Consider the following 16,133-nt stretch of genomic DNA (forward strand, 5'->3'; position numbering starts at 1 on the left):
TAAATTTCGGAAAAGAATTTATTTTAATATGTATTTCTAAAGATAATTGAAATTTTGACAAGAATTTAAAAAAAATTTTTGAACATATTTGAATTTTTGCGACGAATTTTGCTATTTATTTATAAAGATAATTGAAATGTTGACAATTTTTTTTTAGATTTTTTGAAAATAATTGTATTTCGGAAAAGAATTGTATTTCTTAAAGATGATTGAAATTTTGACGAGAATTTAAAAAAAAATTTGAACATAATTGAATTTTTGCGAAGAATTTTATTACTTTTAAAAATAATTGAATTTTCGCAATATATTTGTAATTTTTCTAAAATTCTCAAAATAATATCGTACAATTTACGAACTTTTCATCCTTTTTGAATGAAATTACGGACTTTACGGACCTTTTTTCAAAAAAACTTTCAACTTTTAGAAAAGTTTCGATGCTGTGTGGGATAGTATTTTAAAATATGATGCCTTGTTTTTACACAGAGTGTTGTAGGTAATGAAATATATTTTTAACAGGTTCGCGGAGAAAATCAGAAATTTATTTGTGGAAATATTATTTGCACAATTTGTAACAAGTTTCATTGCAATTTGTGTCACTATTTATAAAATTTCGAAGCATCCTTTGGATTTTGAAACGTCATTAGCACTCTTTCCGTTTGTATTTTGCATGATGATGGAACTTTTTATTTATTGCTTTTATGGAAATGAATTAATGTTTCTTGTAAGTATATTTTTTTGAAGAATTTTTTTTTTTAATATTTAAGAAAATAAATGCTGCAATAGTGAAAAATATCAGTACAGTAGAACCTCGATTATCCGAACTTACTTAAATCATAAAAATCAGAAGATAGTCAATCAAATTTCTTTAGTTTCATGAAATTCTAGTATCAAAGTTGTGAAAAATAAAATTTTGGGTTTAAGATAATGAAGAGGATTGAAAGATTGGATAAAATGATACAGTTCGGATAAAAACAAAAGTTTAGATAATCGAGGTTCCAGTGTAACATATATTTTGATGATTCCAACATGATTACTTTTTCAAATAGAGCAGTGATTTGCAGAAAGCAATTTTCGAAATAAATTGGCTCTTTCTTGGTAAAGAGACGAAAAAAAGCCTGATAATCATGATGATTCGTTCTAAAAAGCCGATTTTAATTTCTATTGCTTCAATTGCATTTGTAAATTTAAATTCTTTCGCATCGGTAAGTATGTATGCAATAAATACGTGGGGCCAAATTTTGATTTTCATAATTTAACATTTTTCAGATTCTGAAGGCATCATATTCGGCTTTTAATGTGCTGCAACATTCTGTATAACTTCCATCGAATAATTAATTATTAAGTGCATAATAATAATTAAGTACATATAAAAGTTTATTTTGAAAAAAGTATTTTCATAAAAAAGACTTTACCTCAAGATTGTAGTTTTATAAATATACCATTGTTTCCGCATGTTTACAAATTCTATTTAATTTTACACAATAATTTTTCTTATTTTTCCAGTCAACCAAAAAGTCAAGAAATTTACATCACATCATCAAAAATTCGTTGAATTTGATCTATTATTCAAACTGTTTTAAAGAAATTAAAATTAAAACTTAAACTACAAATTAAGAAATATTAATTAATACGCAAGTAAAATATTTATAGGTAGCTTTTCCCTAAGTTTTAAATACAGGAGAAATATTCAAAAAATGTCTGGAGTTGTTACTCTACTTTACAGTCTGTGAAAACAAACTTTTAATCTGAAGAAAAGTTTACATACTTTTATAAACTTTGCGAGTTTTAATTTAAATCCAGAAATAATTATAAAAGCAAGAGAGAAGAACTAAAGTAAATTCCTTTTTCGAAATTAAACATCAAAGTCAAAGTATACTTGCATTAAAAAAATAACAGCATACTCGGAATGAAAATAAGACATTTTTTTAGTGCTATAGTCAAGTTATTGAACTCGAGCAGAAAATGACAGTATTAAATAATTTAACAGCAATTACTTTTATTATATTTACAAAACAAACTTTGCAACTAGAAAATAATATCAAAAGGGTTTTTCAAGAAGCCATAAGAAAATTACCTTGTACATATAATAAAATTGTTATATCCGCACAATAATAAGGGTTGCATACAAAGACTGTAATCATCGATTGCAGTCATTATAAACCAGATGCGACATTCTATCCCTTCCTTTAAGAATGAAAAAAATCGAGATCAATAACATTGAAAAAGAAGGAGCAGAAAAGCAATCATTCAAGAAACATTGTTTTCAATTCTTTAAAATTTGCAAAAACAGCATGAAAAACATAATTAAAATGAGAATGTAAAAATTAAATGAAACATAAAAATTAAAACCATTTCACATTTTTGCTATTGTAAAATATCAACAATGAGGGAAATTGAAAATATAATGATAGAAAAACACAATGACAATATGAAAAGAACAATAAAAGATATTCTACCGTCTACGTTTTTATTTATGAAATTTTTCGGTCTTTGGCAACCGTTCAATTTAACTGATTCCATTTTGAGAATAATTTACAATGTCTATTCAATTTTTACTATTTTTACAATGCTTTCAGTTGGATTGTCCCTTATCTGCTTAATTATTACTTCGGAAAATATCGAAGAAGCAATGATTGAGAATTCGTATTTTCTATTTACATTATTGAATGCCTGGGTGAAAGCTGCAATTATTTTGTGCAGACAAAGAGATATTAAGAGTTTATTGAATACATTGTTGGAGGATGAGTGGCAACCGAAAGATGCAATTGAACAGGATATTCAGAAGAAATTTGACGAAAGCGACAAGTATGCATTTTTTATTAATATATTTTTTAAAAATGATAAATCGAATATGATTCGTCAGGTGCAAAAAAAGAAATATTTATGCATTTCGATAAAAGTTGTGAATACATTAAAATTTTAATAAACTTCAAACATTTATCTTTTTAATTATAAACATTGAAACTTTGGGAGCAGAGTTTTTATAAGGATATCAAATTGTGTCTCTAAGTTCATTTCGTGCAATAAATTACTCTGAACTATTTTAAGTGCTACAAATCATTATTTTTATTATTATTTTTATTTTTAAATGCAGAAAATTGATAGTCACTTATTCAAGCATAGTCGCAACGAGTGTGATTTCAATGTACGGATCAGTATTGATGAGCGATGAAAGGGTACAAGCTCTGAACACTTGGAGACCGTATGAATTAAATTTGCAACTATATTTTTGGATAACTTGGGCTCATGAACTGATTGGTCATTTTGTAACAGCTGGTGTTCATGTAATCGGCGATAGTATGATGCCCGGATTCATTAATCAAATTTCTTGTCAATTAAAATTTTTGCAACATCGATTGAACAAGTTTCCTCATCAGGTTCAGAATATGCAACATATTTTTGATGATAAAATAATTGACGAATTCGAGTCATCATTTATAGCTAAATCTGTTGTACATCATAATGAATTGTTCCGGTAAATAATTCTTAATACGAATTTATTGTAGTTTAAAAAATTTTTCAATTTCTATTGAAACCGAATTTTTTGTTACATGAAAATACTCTCTAAATGTGAATTAATTAAAATGTTTACTAATTTGAATTAGTGACTGACTTTTTGCTTTTGAATTAGAAAAGTTTACTAATAAATAGTAATTTCTACTAATTTATTAGTAAAATTTACTTTAAAAAAACACAATTTTTTGTTTAAAAAAATATTTATTATTATACAGTTTTGGGGAAAGAATAAAAAATTTATTCGTGGAAATACTGTTCGCACAATTTGTTTCAAGTTTAATTGCCATTTGTGTAATTGTGTATCAAATTTCCAAAGAGCCTTTGGATTTGAAAAATTTATTAGCATTCTTCCCGTTTTTGATTTGTATGCTGCTGCAACTTTTTCTTTATTGCTTTTATGGAAATGAGCTAATGTGCAATGTAAGTATTTTTGTTTTTAGTAAAGTTCAAAAAGTACATATATAATTAACGATTTAGAAAAGAAAAGTACATTTACATAAAAATTTATAAATTTCTACAAAAGTTCTATATAATAATGTTCCTGAAGTTAGTACAAAAAATTATTTTTTATGAGTTTTAGGAATAAATCCTCCATTATTTCCCTAGGGAGTTAAATATTTTAACTCCATTGTTTCCCAAGGAAAATAATGAAAATAACTTATTTGAGTTCAGGGCATTTTTTAAATCTAAAACCTTAAAAAAATTGTTTTATTTTTTCCAGTTTTTGCGAAAAAAAAACGTTTTTTGACGCTGATTGTCGATGCTAACTTTAGGGACTTTAAATACAATATTATTAGTAACATTATTAATAATATTGTTATTACCAAATAAATATATGTATAAATAATACAGAATTTAGTTTGAATATATTTTAATTAAATATTATAATATATTATTATTATTATAATAACAATATATAAATATTGTGCGATAATATTTTCTCAGAGCAGAGATTTACAAGAAGCAATTTTTGAAACAAATTGGCTGTTTCTTGGTAAAGAAACAAAAAAAAGTCTGATAATAATAATGATTCGTTGCAAAAAGCCTATTTTGATTTCAATCGGTTCGATTATATTTGTTAATTTAAATTCCTTCGCATCGGTTAGTATAATTTTTTAACAATAGTTTTCTTCAGAGAAATTTTTCTAAAAATTTACTGCTCAAAACAGAATATCGAATTTTATTCTTACCAATTTTGTCATTGTCACTAATAGCAGTAATTTTTTTTACAGAAATTTCTCATATTCAATAATAAAATATTTGTTTAATCACTAAAATAAAATTTTTTTACAGATTTTAAAGACGTCTTACACAGCATATAATATTTTACAACAATCAATGTAAAACCTTACTACCTTTATCGTGAAAAACTCTTTTAAAATATTTCTAAATATTTTTTTACTTCTCCAAACTTTTTAGTTTAATTTTCTAAACATTTAAAATTTCTGATGATCCAATTTTGTATTTAAAAACATTAAAAAGTAATGATAAATTTGGGAAATTCTACTGAAATTCGATTTTTAAAAATTATTTTTTGTGTAAAAGGAATCGAACAAAAAAATTGTTACTCTATTTTCATAAAAAAAAATTGACTTTTATAAAATCAATTTTCGTAATAAAAATGTAAATTAAATTGACTTTTATAAAATCAATTTTCGAAATAAAAATGTAAATTGTATGTATAAAAAAATGTACGTATAGAAAAATTTATAAAACGAAATAGATATACACGTATTTCCTCTGTAATATATGCAAGTATATTGCTAAAGTCAAACACAATATTGACAATGTTGAATAATGTAACAGTAATTATATGTAAGTTACTTCCGAATACATTTTATATCCTGCAAGGGGATTTTTTTAAAAGCCATAAGAAAATTGCCTTATAGAATAATAAGGGTTGCTTTTAAGATATCATCGATTAAAACTTGTATTATAAACATTTGCTCGTTCTTTGAAAATAAAGATCAATATTTCGTGGGGACAAAAACTAACATTCAGCTTCTGGTCTTTGAAGAAAAATTAAAGTCTATAAAAATTCACTAAATTATTAAAATTATTTTATTTCTTTTATTTATTTTATTTTTATTTATTTTGTTTATTTTATTTATTTGAAATTATCTTGTTATCAATATTTGATATCGATACGTAATATTTGATATAGAAAAAATAAGATCGCGATGTTGGAGAAAAGTAGTGAAAACGGAAAAAAAACAATACGAGATATTTTGCCTGCAACATTTTTCTTTATGAAACTTTGTGGTCTTTGGCAACCATTTGTTGACACACGTTTAAAATTTATTTATATTTTCTATTCAATTTTTATGATTTTTACAATGCTTTCAGTAGGTGTATCGTTGATGATTTTGATTATTTTCTCAGACAACATTAAAGATGCGACAGTAGAAAACTCATTTTTATTGTTTACTTTGTTTAACGGTTGGGTGAAAGCATTAATTATCATACAAAGAAGAAATCATATAAAATCAATGTTGCGCGTTTTATTGGTTGATATGTGTCAACCTTTGGACAGTACCGAAGAAGAAATACAGAAAAACATTGACAAAGAAGCTAAGTGAGTTTTAATAATTATAACTTTTCTTTTCCTAACGACATAGAAAGATTAATTATTGCTGCATCTTTTGAAGATTAAAGGCATCACTATTCTTTACTGAATGTCACAACAATTGAAATCACAACATAGGATGTTAAATACTATTGATTTAAATTCAAGAATCGTTTTCAAAATTAGGATTTTTAGTGGTTTTTTAATTTTGTGATACTTTTGAGATACTTTTTAAAAGATTTAATGTTTTAAAAAAGAAAAGATCCGCAATTTCTGAACTGACACCCAGTTATCAGCAAGCACTTATAATTTTCAAAATTAAAGTTTAAAGTTAACTATATTCTTTTTGTTTATAATCAACATCAAATTTTGAAAAATAAAGTGGGTGCAATAACTGGATGCAGGATTTTACTGAAAAAATCTAAATATTGAATCTAAATATAAATACTGAATAAATATAAGTATGACTATTAAACTATGAAAAATGAACTATTTAGAATTTAAATGTAAGAAACATTACTGCAGGAAAATTACTATTATCCACGCGACAGCAGTGGGAGTAGCAGTGGTGTCAATGTATCTTGCCGTTCTTTCAAAAACAGGAGATGAGAGAATAAAAATTTTAAATTGTTGGCGACCCTATAATTTGGGAACACCGTTAAATTTTTGGATAACATGGCTACATGAATTCATTGGACATCTCGTGACAACCATTGTTCATTTATCGGCCGACACACTAGTGCCAGGTTTTATGATTCAAATCTGTTGTCAAGTAAAATTATTGCAACATCGTTTACAAGATTTACCGTATCAAATCAGAAACTTTAAAAATTCACATTCTAAAATTACTAAACAGGAATTGGAGACGAGTTTTATAGCGAAAACTGTCGTACATCACAATACATTATTTCAGTAAGTTTTTAATGAATCTTTCTTTTTAATTTTGGAATATGAAATTCTTTTTAAATTTTGATGTTAATTAAGTGTCAAAGTATTAGGATATTATTTATAGATAACCACTGATCTGGTAAAATTAAGATATTCTTAGGGATGTCCTAGAGATGTCCGCATAGAAGACGAAAAATTTGTTTAGTCGGGAACGTAATTTTAATTTAGATTATAATATATCCTTATTGTTCCTTTTAGGTTTAAACACTGACCTGTAAATTTCAACTTTTTTTGTGAATAAAATGGAAAATAATGGATGAATTAAGCATTAATTAAATTTAATTAAATTAAACATGAATCCGGAATCACCAAATTTCTGTCACGTTTTCGAGAAAAGGGATTAAAACTTCTAAAAATAGCGTTTTTTTGCCATTTTTGAAGATTTTTATATCTAAATCCTGATGTGCTACAAACTTTGCTGATTTTAGAAATTAAAGGCTAAACCATGCTTTCGAAAATTGCACAAAAAACCCTATTTTTAGGGTTTTTAATCCCTTTTTTCGAAAACGGGACGTGATGGAAAGTTTTCGACTCAGGATTCATGTTCAGTATGGAACTATAACCCATTTTATTCGCAACACAGTTTTCTTGAAAGCATCAAATTGATACCATAGTGTGGATCAAATTGATATTAAAAATTTGAATCACTTTATGATTTGATCCACATTTTTGGTATCAATTCGTTGCTATTTGATACTTTTAAGTTAACATTGAAAACTCATTCGCAGAACAGTATGCAACTGATAATAAAATCCTCAATTATAATTAATAATCGTTAACTTGTATAATTGTAATCCTACATTTTTCTTTTACTAACTACAGATTCGCAGAGCATTTAAAAAATACATTTATGGAAATATTAGTCACACAATTTTTCTTGAGCCTAATTATCATTTGCTTTAGTGGATACAAAATTTCGAATCAAAGTACCCTTGATTATGCAAATTTGTTGACACTTTTCTCATACATTATCTGCATTTTAATTCAACTTTTTTTGTTCTGTTGGTTTGGGAATCAATTAATGTTGTGTGTAAGTAATTTTAACTTTTAAAGTTCTGCTTATTTGTGTAAATAATATGTTTTTTCAAAGATGTACTTTTCAAGATGTTTTGGCTCTGAGTAGATATTTTGCCAACTTTTCGAATTTTTAAGTTATTGTTTAGAATTTTAAAAAGTGTAGTATAGTACAGATTCCTTGAAAGATTTTACGGAAAAATTTGTGAATATCAAAATCAAAATCTTTTAGAGCAATAATTTGCAAGATGCAGCATACGAAACAGATTGGCTCTGCTTTGAAAATAAGACAAAGAAAAGTCTACTAATAATTATGATAAGAACTGGAAAACCCATTCTAATTTCTGCTGGCTCAATTATACTGGTTAACTTGAGTTCATTTGTAATCGTAAGTGTAACAACTTTTATTTATTATTAAAAATTTTTTTTTCAAAATTATTTGTTTTTCCAGATATTAAAAGCTTCGTACACAGCATATAATGTTCTGCAGCATAGCGAATGATTGGAAAAAAATTATCTAAAGCAGGTAAAAACTTACACTATTTAATTCATATAATACAGTTTTAGTTTTAGTTTAATAAAATTCATTTTATTTTTGAACAATTGTCTTTTTGTAACAATTATTAAGTAAGAATTTCGTAAAAAAGCACAGAAAAAAATAAGAGATGAATTCCTTTTTTTATTTTTCGTTTCTAAAAACACTGCAGACTTCATACTCATTTTAAAAAAAGCCAAATAAGATCAAGAGAAACAACAAAACATTTTCTGCAATTTTCTAGTAATATTTGATAAACATAACTTTATATTATACAAATAGTGTATTATAACAAATAGTAAACTGTATACGCGTGCATATAATTAGAGATTAATTATTCATGAAAATTTTCCAGCGTTACGAACGTGACCAATTTATAATGTACATAAACAATGAAAATGACTTCCTACATAATAAAACAACAGAAGGGAAGATCTCCTCGCATCAGGCTATTTTTGTACCACACGAGGAAGTTTGTTAGAAATTATAATATATAATGATCTCAGGGAGTTGACATATGATAAAATTATAATGATTGTATTAGAAACAGTAAAATGAATAATATCTACATAGTTACATCAATGACTGTTTCAATAGAGATATAATTTTTAACTTTAAAACAATAACAATTTTTGCTCGCTTGTAGATGAATTATAATTTTAATTTAAAAAAAAATTTGTAATAAAAAATTCTTATTTTATATAAGAATAGTTTATAATCTACTATTGGAAATAAAATTAAAACTATGAAAAAATCTGCTATAATTTTGATAGATGATATACATGATTTTAATTTTAGTCCCCAGATATTTTAATGGAAAATAAAAGTACTTTGGGTTTGCTATCATTTTGAAAGTATGTCCCTAGATATTTTGATGGAAAATAAAAATACTTTGACAAAGAGAAAAATAAAAGATATTCTTCCTCTAACGTTTAGATTGATGACAGTTTGTGGCCTATGGCAACCGTACGATTTATCTTTTTACTTAAAAATTTTATACCTTCTGTACAAAATTCTTGTTATGTTTATAATCATTACAATGACACTGTCATTAGTGTGTGTGACATTTTTTTCTTATGACGACATAAAAGATTCGTTATTTGAAAATTTATTCTTACTTTTTACACTTTTGAATGGTTGTATTAAAATATCGGTGATATTGATAAGAAGAAAAAAGATTTTATATCTTTTAAATTCACTGGCGGAGTATAAGGCAGAAGATTCAAAGGAAGAACAAATTCAAGCCGAATTTGACGAAGAGGCTAAGTAAAATATTTTTATTAAAAATCACCTGATGCAATTAATTAAGTAATTAATTATTATATTTACTTTCTTTTATAGGCAAATCATAAACGTGTATTTTTTTATAGTCTGCATATCTTTAATAACACTGAATGGAAGTGTTTTTCTCGTTGATAGAAATGAGAGAATAAAAGCTCTAAATGTTTGGCGACCATACGATCTAAAAATTGGTTTACACTTTTGGATTACATTTATTCACGAATTTTTCGGCCATTTATTAATGTCTAGCTGTCACATATGTAGTGACACTTTAATACCAGGAATAATTATTCAAATCTGTTGTCAATTAAAATTTTTACAAAACAGATTGAAAACTTTACCTTGTAAAGTTCAAAATGCTAATGAGCCAAAGAGCATAGTTGATAAAGTAAATATTGAAAAACATTTAATTGGGGAAATTATTGAACATCATAATGCAATATTTCGGTAAGTCGAACATTATATTTTTTATTGTTATTACTAACAAATGTTATAACAAAATTTTACAAATAATTAAATTTTTCGAAATTAGCCTTTTGTTACTAAATGATAAATCATTTTTAATAATTTTGTAACAATTTTCAAGGATTTCCAAGCAATTAAAAGAAACGTTTGTAGAAATTTTATTTTTTCAATTTCTTCTAAGTCTGGTGGTAATATGCTTTAGCATTATTAAACTATCAAAATCAAAAGCCTTCGATTCCACATCCATGATTATTTATCCGTACCTTTCGGCAATGTTATTTCAATTATTTGCATATTGCTGGTATGGAAATTTACTAATGCTGAACGTAAGTTTAATTAATGTACATCGATTTATTATTTTACATACAATTTCGTTAATATTTTTATTATAATTTATAATACTGTGGACTTTATAAATGAAAAGTAAATTTAATATTTTTATTAGAGCGCTGAACTACATTCATCAAATTGGCTCTCTCTTGAAAAAGAAACAAGAAAATGTATCGTTATTTTAATTATTAGGTCATCACGACCAATAATCATTTCAGTCGGTTCATTAATTTCTGTTAATTTGGACTCGTTTGTTAAAGTAAGTGCGCATTTTATGCAAAATAATTATTTATTAAACTTAATAATATTAATCTAACTAAATATTAATAAATATTGAATAAACAATTTTTAGATTCTGCGAGCATCTTTCTCAGCATTCAATGTTTTGAAACAAACAGTTTAAATTCTGTATTTTTAACTTACTTTAAAATTCGTTCAATAAAGAACAAAAGAATTATATGGATATTTCAATCCTTCGTTTATTTTGTACTATAGATGGAAAAAAGTTTATTGCGTTAATTGTATGATGAAACAAATATATAGTTTAAGATAAGATAAAAACATTTTACGAAATTATAATATTTTAAGCATTATCATGATTTACATATAATTTTGTTTAAAATTAGTCACAGAATCTGTAGCGCAGTGGCATTAAAAGTTTTGTTGACTCACTACTATACTAGTCTTTTGTGCGATAGCTGAGAGAAAGAAACTTTCAATTTTTATAGAAAAAATAATATAAATAATGCCGTAATTATTATAAAATTAAAATATCAATTGCTTTTTGAAACTAGAACTGCAACAAATGATGTAACTTGTGTAGCATATTATTATAATTATGATGTGATAGATCTTTAAAACAATTTTATATTTTATGAATTTAAGTTCTTTATAGTTCATCTGTTCTATCACTACAGTTAAAAGTTCAAATTTTGAATAAACTGATAAAATATTTAATAAACTATTTTGAGTGTTGAACTACAACACTTATGAAGATGCTGATAAATCGTTTAATCGTTTTTCTTCTTCAACTTTTTTTGCTGACTGAATTGGTAGTAAAATGTAGTGAAACTAATGCGGCTCTTTGTTCAATAACGTACGCCGAAACCCTATTCAAAGAATTATTTGGTGGTTTAACATCTCCTCCATCTAACAGTCCAGAAGTTCGAGAAAAATTCAACAAGGCTAAAGGCAAATTTCGAGGAATTTTTCCAGGTTGGTACTATAATAACTATTCAGAAGAAAATTTGTCTAAAACAACGAAATTTCGGTTGAATTAACGAAATATAAATTGTTATTAATAATATAATGGCATATAAATTGTTTATACAATTTCGACACTAAAAAATTCGACACTTCCACAATAGGAACACTTTGGTGCGGAGCAGGAGATGTTGCAACAAACGAAGAGGAATTAGGATATTTTAGAGAAACTGACTATTGTTGCAGAAATCATGATAATTGTCAAAACAAAATTTATCCTGGACACACAAATTATGGTCTCAGTAATGTTGGTCTTTTTGTAAGGTAAAAAAATAATAGTAAATAATAATAATAAAATAATAATATGCAAAAAATACCTATCTTGCTTTGTAATATTCTAAAATTTTTTATAATTATCATGCGGAAAAAATTTATACTCGTTTTTCAGATCACATTGCACTTGTGACGAAGAGTTTCACGAATGTTTAAAAAAAGCTCGTTCTCCAATTTCACTGAGTATTGGAAAAACTTATTTCAACATTCTGAGGCCACAATGTTTCAAAGAAGATTATCCAGCTATTTGCAAACTGAACGAACTGTAATTATTTTTTTTTTTTGCAAATAATTATGATTATATTTTTAAATTATGCTCAACCGAAAATTCGGAACGTTCGAGTAAACTTAAATGAACATAAAAAAATATTTATGTTAAATATTTTTTAACATAAATAATTATTCAAAAAATTATACACAAAAAAAGTTTTGTTTTAACCAAATATAATTTTTGTTGAGTCAATTAAAAGTATATTTGTTTCGGAGCCTACTAAATTATTAATTTGTTTTAAATATTTGTTTCGAAATATTTAATTAAATAAAAACTTTCTTCGACACAAAATTTTTATTTGAACCACAATAAAATTTATTTAAACCAAGAAAAATTTATTCAAACCAAAAAAAATTTACTCAAACCAAATAAATAAAAATACTTAAATAAATTTCGGTTATTCATTAGAACGTTCAAAATTTTGGCAAAATAGAAAAAATAAATACAAATAAATACAAATTTCTTTTTTCTAAATTTGTTTTCTATATATATTTTTAATAAAAGGAACATTAATTGTCAAATTAAAAAATTTTCCAGATCACTCTATGGAATAAGATGCTTAGAATATGAAGAAGATAAAACCAAAGATCGTGAATGGCAGTGGAGAGATGCGAAAATTTATCCGGCTAGGAAGAAAAATCCTCTGGAAAATTGGCCCGATTATTCGGAATTTCCTTAGGGAGAAAAATTAAAAATTCACTTTTTTGTATTAAAAAAACTAAGTTATAAAAACAACATTAATAATCTTATAATGTTACCAAAAAAAAAAAAAAAAAAAAAAATTGATTTGATTCAAATAATTACTTGTCTATAATTAAAAAAATATTTAATTGAATCAAATAATTTTTATTTATACCTAGATGAGATTACAATTTTTTAAAAGCTATTTTTTTCTAGAATTTCTACGTTAAATTATTCAAAAATTCAATAATTTTTGTTAAACAAATATTTAGAAAGTAATTTTTTGACTTTATCACACTCGGTAGTCTTAATTAAAATGAGTAAAATTAATTACATTAATTATAAATAAAAACTTTGAGGTTAATGATCACTCCGAGTCATTTTGACTCGGAGTGATCGTTAACCTCAAAGTTTTATTTTGAATAAATGGAAAAAATTGATATTTTTTTTTGATACTTTGGATAAAATGGATAAAATTTTCTTACTTTACTGTCCTGTGAAAATCCTGTTATTGTCAAAATTCCAGGGGAATTAATTTCACTCAAACACTAATCAATCTTATTTACAAATGAATTTTTAGACACTTTTGACATGAAAATTTACACTGTAAAACAATTTGGAATCAAAAAGCTGGAAACTTCTCCGTGAATAAGACAGAAAAATCTCAGTTATAAATAATTTTTGTTAAAAACAAATTTGTATGATAATCTCTTTGTAAAATATGTACAATGTATACATAGATAGAAATTAAAAAATTTCTTTTATAAAAAAGATGGAAAAGATTTTATTTGTTTTTATACGAAATTTAAACATATTTTCTTTATCATTACCCGATAAAGTAGCAATTAATACAATACTGTAACTTGCAAAAGGGTCTCAACACCCCGGAAAATTTTTACTTATTTGCGCACCGTTTCTACTCTATGAGTCACATTTTTTAATCAATTAGAACTGTCATTTTCTACCCTACTATTATTTCTGTCAATTTTTTATAGAAAAATAAAAAAAAAATTATTAAACAAAATGACTTCGTGTCTAGAAAATATACAAATTCCACCATGTACTTGGTTTGAGTCTGGAGAAAAGAGAAATACGATAGTTTCAATGATTGCAGGAACTTTGGTAACAAATTTTTCACTTTGTTTATCTTTACCCCTTTCCTTTCTTTTCGAAATTAAAAAATAATATTCTAAAAGCTTCTATACGATATTTTATTTTTTAGAAAACTACTCAAATTAATAGTTGTTGTCAATAAATACATGCAATTTCAATCAAGAAGGTGGAAAAATAATTATTTTTAGGTTATACCGTAAATAGAATACCTGTGGATTATTTATTTCAAGAATTTAAAGATTAAATTTCTGTAGATGTAGATGTAGATTAAATTTTACTTGTAATCCATTTTTTGGTTGTTTGCATTCTTTTTTCGAGAATTTTTGGTTCATTTAGTATTTAGTACTTTTAGTAATTTTATTACTTGTACTTTTAGTCATTTTATTACTTGTACTTTTAGTAATTTTATTACTTGTAATTTTAGTAATTTTATTACTTGTAATTTTAGTAATTTTATTGGACCAGAGGCCATTTAACCAAAAGAAAGAAAAGTAATTTTATTACTTGTACTTTAAGTAATTCTATTATTGGTACTTTTTAGTACTTTTAATTATCTTTGTGCTTATTTTGTAATAGAAAAGGCCTAAACATTATTACAAAATAATTAAAAAAAACTTTTTTTTTAAATTAACAAAAAGAAAATATTTTTGTATTTACTTTCAAGGTAAAAATAACAAATAAGTTTTTAATTGTATTATTTTTTTCCAGTTTTTTACAGGATGGTGGCTTATTATTGATGCCAATGCAAAATTCCCATCAGAAATGAATGGAGCCTATCATTTATGTGGAATATTCGGGACAATATCCCTCTTTATGTGCGTAAGAATAAAATAATTATTTTGTCAAAAATCTAGTGTTTCCTTTGGAGTGCTCGAAAAATTTTGTAATTTGAAAAAATTAAATATTTATTCCTTTCTAGCTAATGTGAATAAAAGTTTTAGCAAAAATGAATTTTTTTTTACTTTCAGGGTCAATTCCGTAACGAATGCTCAAATGAGAGGAGACAATTACGATGGTGGCTGTCTAGGAACAAGAGGAGCAAGAGGCTGGCTTTTTGTTGGATTTGTAATGGCTTTTGCAGCATTGATTGCTGCCTGTTGGATTTTATTCGCAAATTATGTGACAATTGGTTAGTATATTATTTGAATTTTTCAAAATTCTCCACTTCTTTCAACTCTTCTTTAGAATCATATTGAGAAAGTCAAATTAAAAATTCAAAAAAATTATTTTCATAAGGAATTTTCCTTTAAAGAAGAATTATTTTATAATTTAATTATTTAAAGTTTAAAGAAGAAACAAATAAATTCTGTTTATGTGAACGTTCAAAACTTTATAAAAGTATTTTTCGAAAAAAGTTTTTGAAACTAATTTTTGAAATATAAATTTTGAAAATTCAAATGAACTGAATTTGAAATATTTGACTCTTGGTACGATTAAAAATACATATTTTCTATTTTATTGCAGGTGACAAACATAATTGGCCCGGAGTAGGTTTATTTTTACAAAACGTATTCATTTTCATGGGATCACTAATTTACAAATTTGGCCGAACTGAGGACAGTTGGAATTAATTTTCTTTCAGTATTTGTATAGCAATGAAAATTATCATTAAGTTACTTAATAAAACTTTATACATTTAAGTTTAAAATTATATACGATAACAAAAATATTTCCCATAAGTACTGATAATATTTAGTCATCTACTTGTATAAAAATTAATTACTCATTTTACGCTCTGTATTTACATTAAAATAAAGTCTTCTGACAGAAACAAATTATTTGTTCACAGACTCTTGAGTAAGTGACCAAAAACGAAAAATCCACTTCTAAGTATTAAGTCGAAAAGAATGAAAAAACAAAATACGAAAAATAAATAT

General features: G+C 25.2%; 4 protein-coding genes across 4 annotated transcripts; all 4 read left to right on the forward strand.

The window, feature by feature from the left end:
• Window positions 1–2,367: 2,367 nt before the first annotated feature.
• Window positions 2,368–9,198, forward strand: LOC122501182. The gene is made up of 10 exons (XM_043610477.1): window positions 2,368–2,805; window positions 3,095–3,475; window positions 3,792–3,936; window positions 4,462–4,510; window positions 5,899–6,091; window positions 6,608–6,994; window positions 7,853–8,060; window positions 8,277–8,432; window positions 8,496–8,570; window positions 8,935–9,198. The coding sequence occupies exons 1-9, from the start codon at window positions 2,384–2,386 to the stop codon at window positions 8,544–8,546; spliced, it is 1,992 nt and encodes a 663-aa protein (XP_043466412.1). The 5' UTR covers window positions 2,368–2,383; the 3' UTR covers window positions 8,547–8,570; window positions 8,935–9,198.
• Window positions 9,199–9,443: 245 nt separating this feature from the next.
• On the forward strand, window positions 9,444–10,903 carry LOC122501164 (odorant receptor 67c-like). Its single transcript, XM_043610455.1, has 3 exons — window positions 9,444–9,845; window positions 9,921–10,307; window positions 10,447–10,903. Exons 1-3 carry the CDS (start codon window positions 9,454–9,456, stop codon window positions 10,715–10,717), a joined length of 1,050 nt encoding a protein of 349 aa, XP_043466390.1. The 5' UTR covers window positions 9,444–9,453; the 3' UTR covers window positions 10,718–10,903.
• A 344-nt stretch (window positions 10,904–11,247) lies between these two features.
• On the forward strand, window positions 11,248–13,356 carry LOC122501168 (phospholipase A2-like). The gene is made up of 4 exons (XM_043610459.1): window positions 11,248–11,870; window positions 12,023–12,182; window positions 12,307–12,456; window positions 13,000–13,356. Exons 1-4 carry the CDS (start codon window positions 11,645–11,647, stop codon window positions 13,139–13,141), a joined length of 678 nt encoding a protein of 225 aa, XP_043466394.1. The 5' UTR covers window positions 11,248–11,644; the 3' UTR covers window positions 13,142–13,356.
• A 708-nt stretch (window positions 13,357–14,064) lies between these two features.
• On the forward strand, window positions 14,065–16,031 carry LOC122501169 (transmembrane protein 50A). Its single transcript, XM_043610461.1, has 4 exons — window positions 14,065–14,265; window positions 14,965–15,071; window positions 15,225–15,385; window positions 15,721–16,031. The coding sequence occupies exons 1-4, from the start codon at window positions 14,167–14,169 to the stop codon at window positions 15,825–15,827; spliced, it is 474 nt and encodes a 157-aa protein (XP_043466396.1). The 5' UTR covers window positions 14,065–14,166; the 3' UTR covers window positions 15,828–16,031.
• Window positions 16,032–16,133: the final 102 nt, after the last annotated feature.

Source organism: Leptopilina heterotoma, unplaced genomic scaffold (assembly GCF_015476425.1).
Source record: "Leptopilina heterotoma isolate Lh14 unplaced genomic scaffold, ASM1547642v1 Lhet_206, whole genome shotgun sequence".
Taxonomy (NCBI): Eukaryota; Metazoa; Arthropoda; class Insecta; order Hymenoptera; family Figitidae; genus Leptopilina; species Leptopilina heterotoma.

Coding starts and splice junctions, on each gene's coding strand:
- LOC122501182 (XM_043610477.1), top strand. CDS start 2,384: ATGAGGGAAATTGAAAATATAATGATAGAAAAACACAATGACAATATG. Junction 3,937..4,461: donor GAAATGAGCTAATGTGCAAT/GTAAGTATTTTT, acceptor ATATTTTCTCAG/AGCAGAGATTTACAAGAAGC. Junction 8,433..8,495: donor ACTTGAGTTCATTTGTAATC/GTAAGTGTAACA, acceptor TTGTTTTTCCAG/ATATTAAAAGCTTCGTACAC.
- LOC122501164 (XM_043610455.1), top strand. CDS start 9,454: ATGGAAAATAAAAATACTTTGACAAAGAGAAAAATAAAAGATATTCTT. Junction 9,846..9,920: donor GAATTTGACGAAGAGGCTAA/GTAAAATATTTT, acceptor TTTCTTTTATAG/GCAAATCATAAACGTGTATT. Junction 10,308..10,446: donor CATCATAATGCAATATTTCG/GTAAGTCGAACA, acceptor ACAATTTTCAAG/GATTTCCAAGCAATTAAAAG.
- LOC122501168 (XM_043610459.1), top strand. CDS start 11,645: ATGAAGATGCTGATAAATCGTTTAATCGTTTTTCTTCTTCAACTTTTT. Junction 11,871..12,022: donor ATTTCGAGGAATTTTTCCAG/GTTGGTACTATA, acceptor CTTCCACAATAG/GAACACTTTGGTGCGGAGCA. Junction 12,183..12,306: donor AATGTTGGTCTTTTTGTAAG/GTAAAAAAATAA, acceptor CTCGTTTTTCAG/ATCACATTGCACTTGTGACG.
- LOC122501169 (XM_043610461.1), top strand. CDS start 14,167: ATGACTTCGTGTCTAGAAAATATACAAATTCCACCATGTACTTGGTTT. Junction 15,072..15,224: donor GGGACAATATCCCTCTTTAT/GTGCGTAAGAAT, acceptor TTTTACTTTCAG/GGTCAATTCCGTAACGAATG. Junction 15,386..15,720: donor CGCAAATTATGTGACAATTG/GTTAGTATATTA, acceptor ATTTTATTGCAG/GTGACAAACATAATTGGCCC.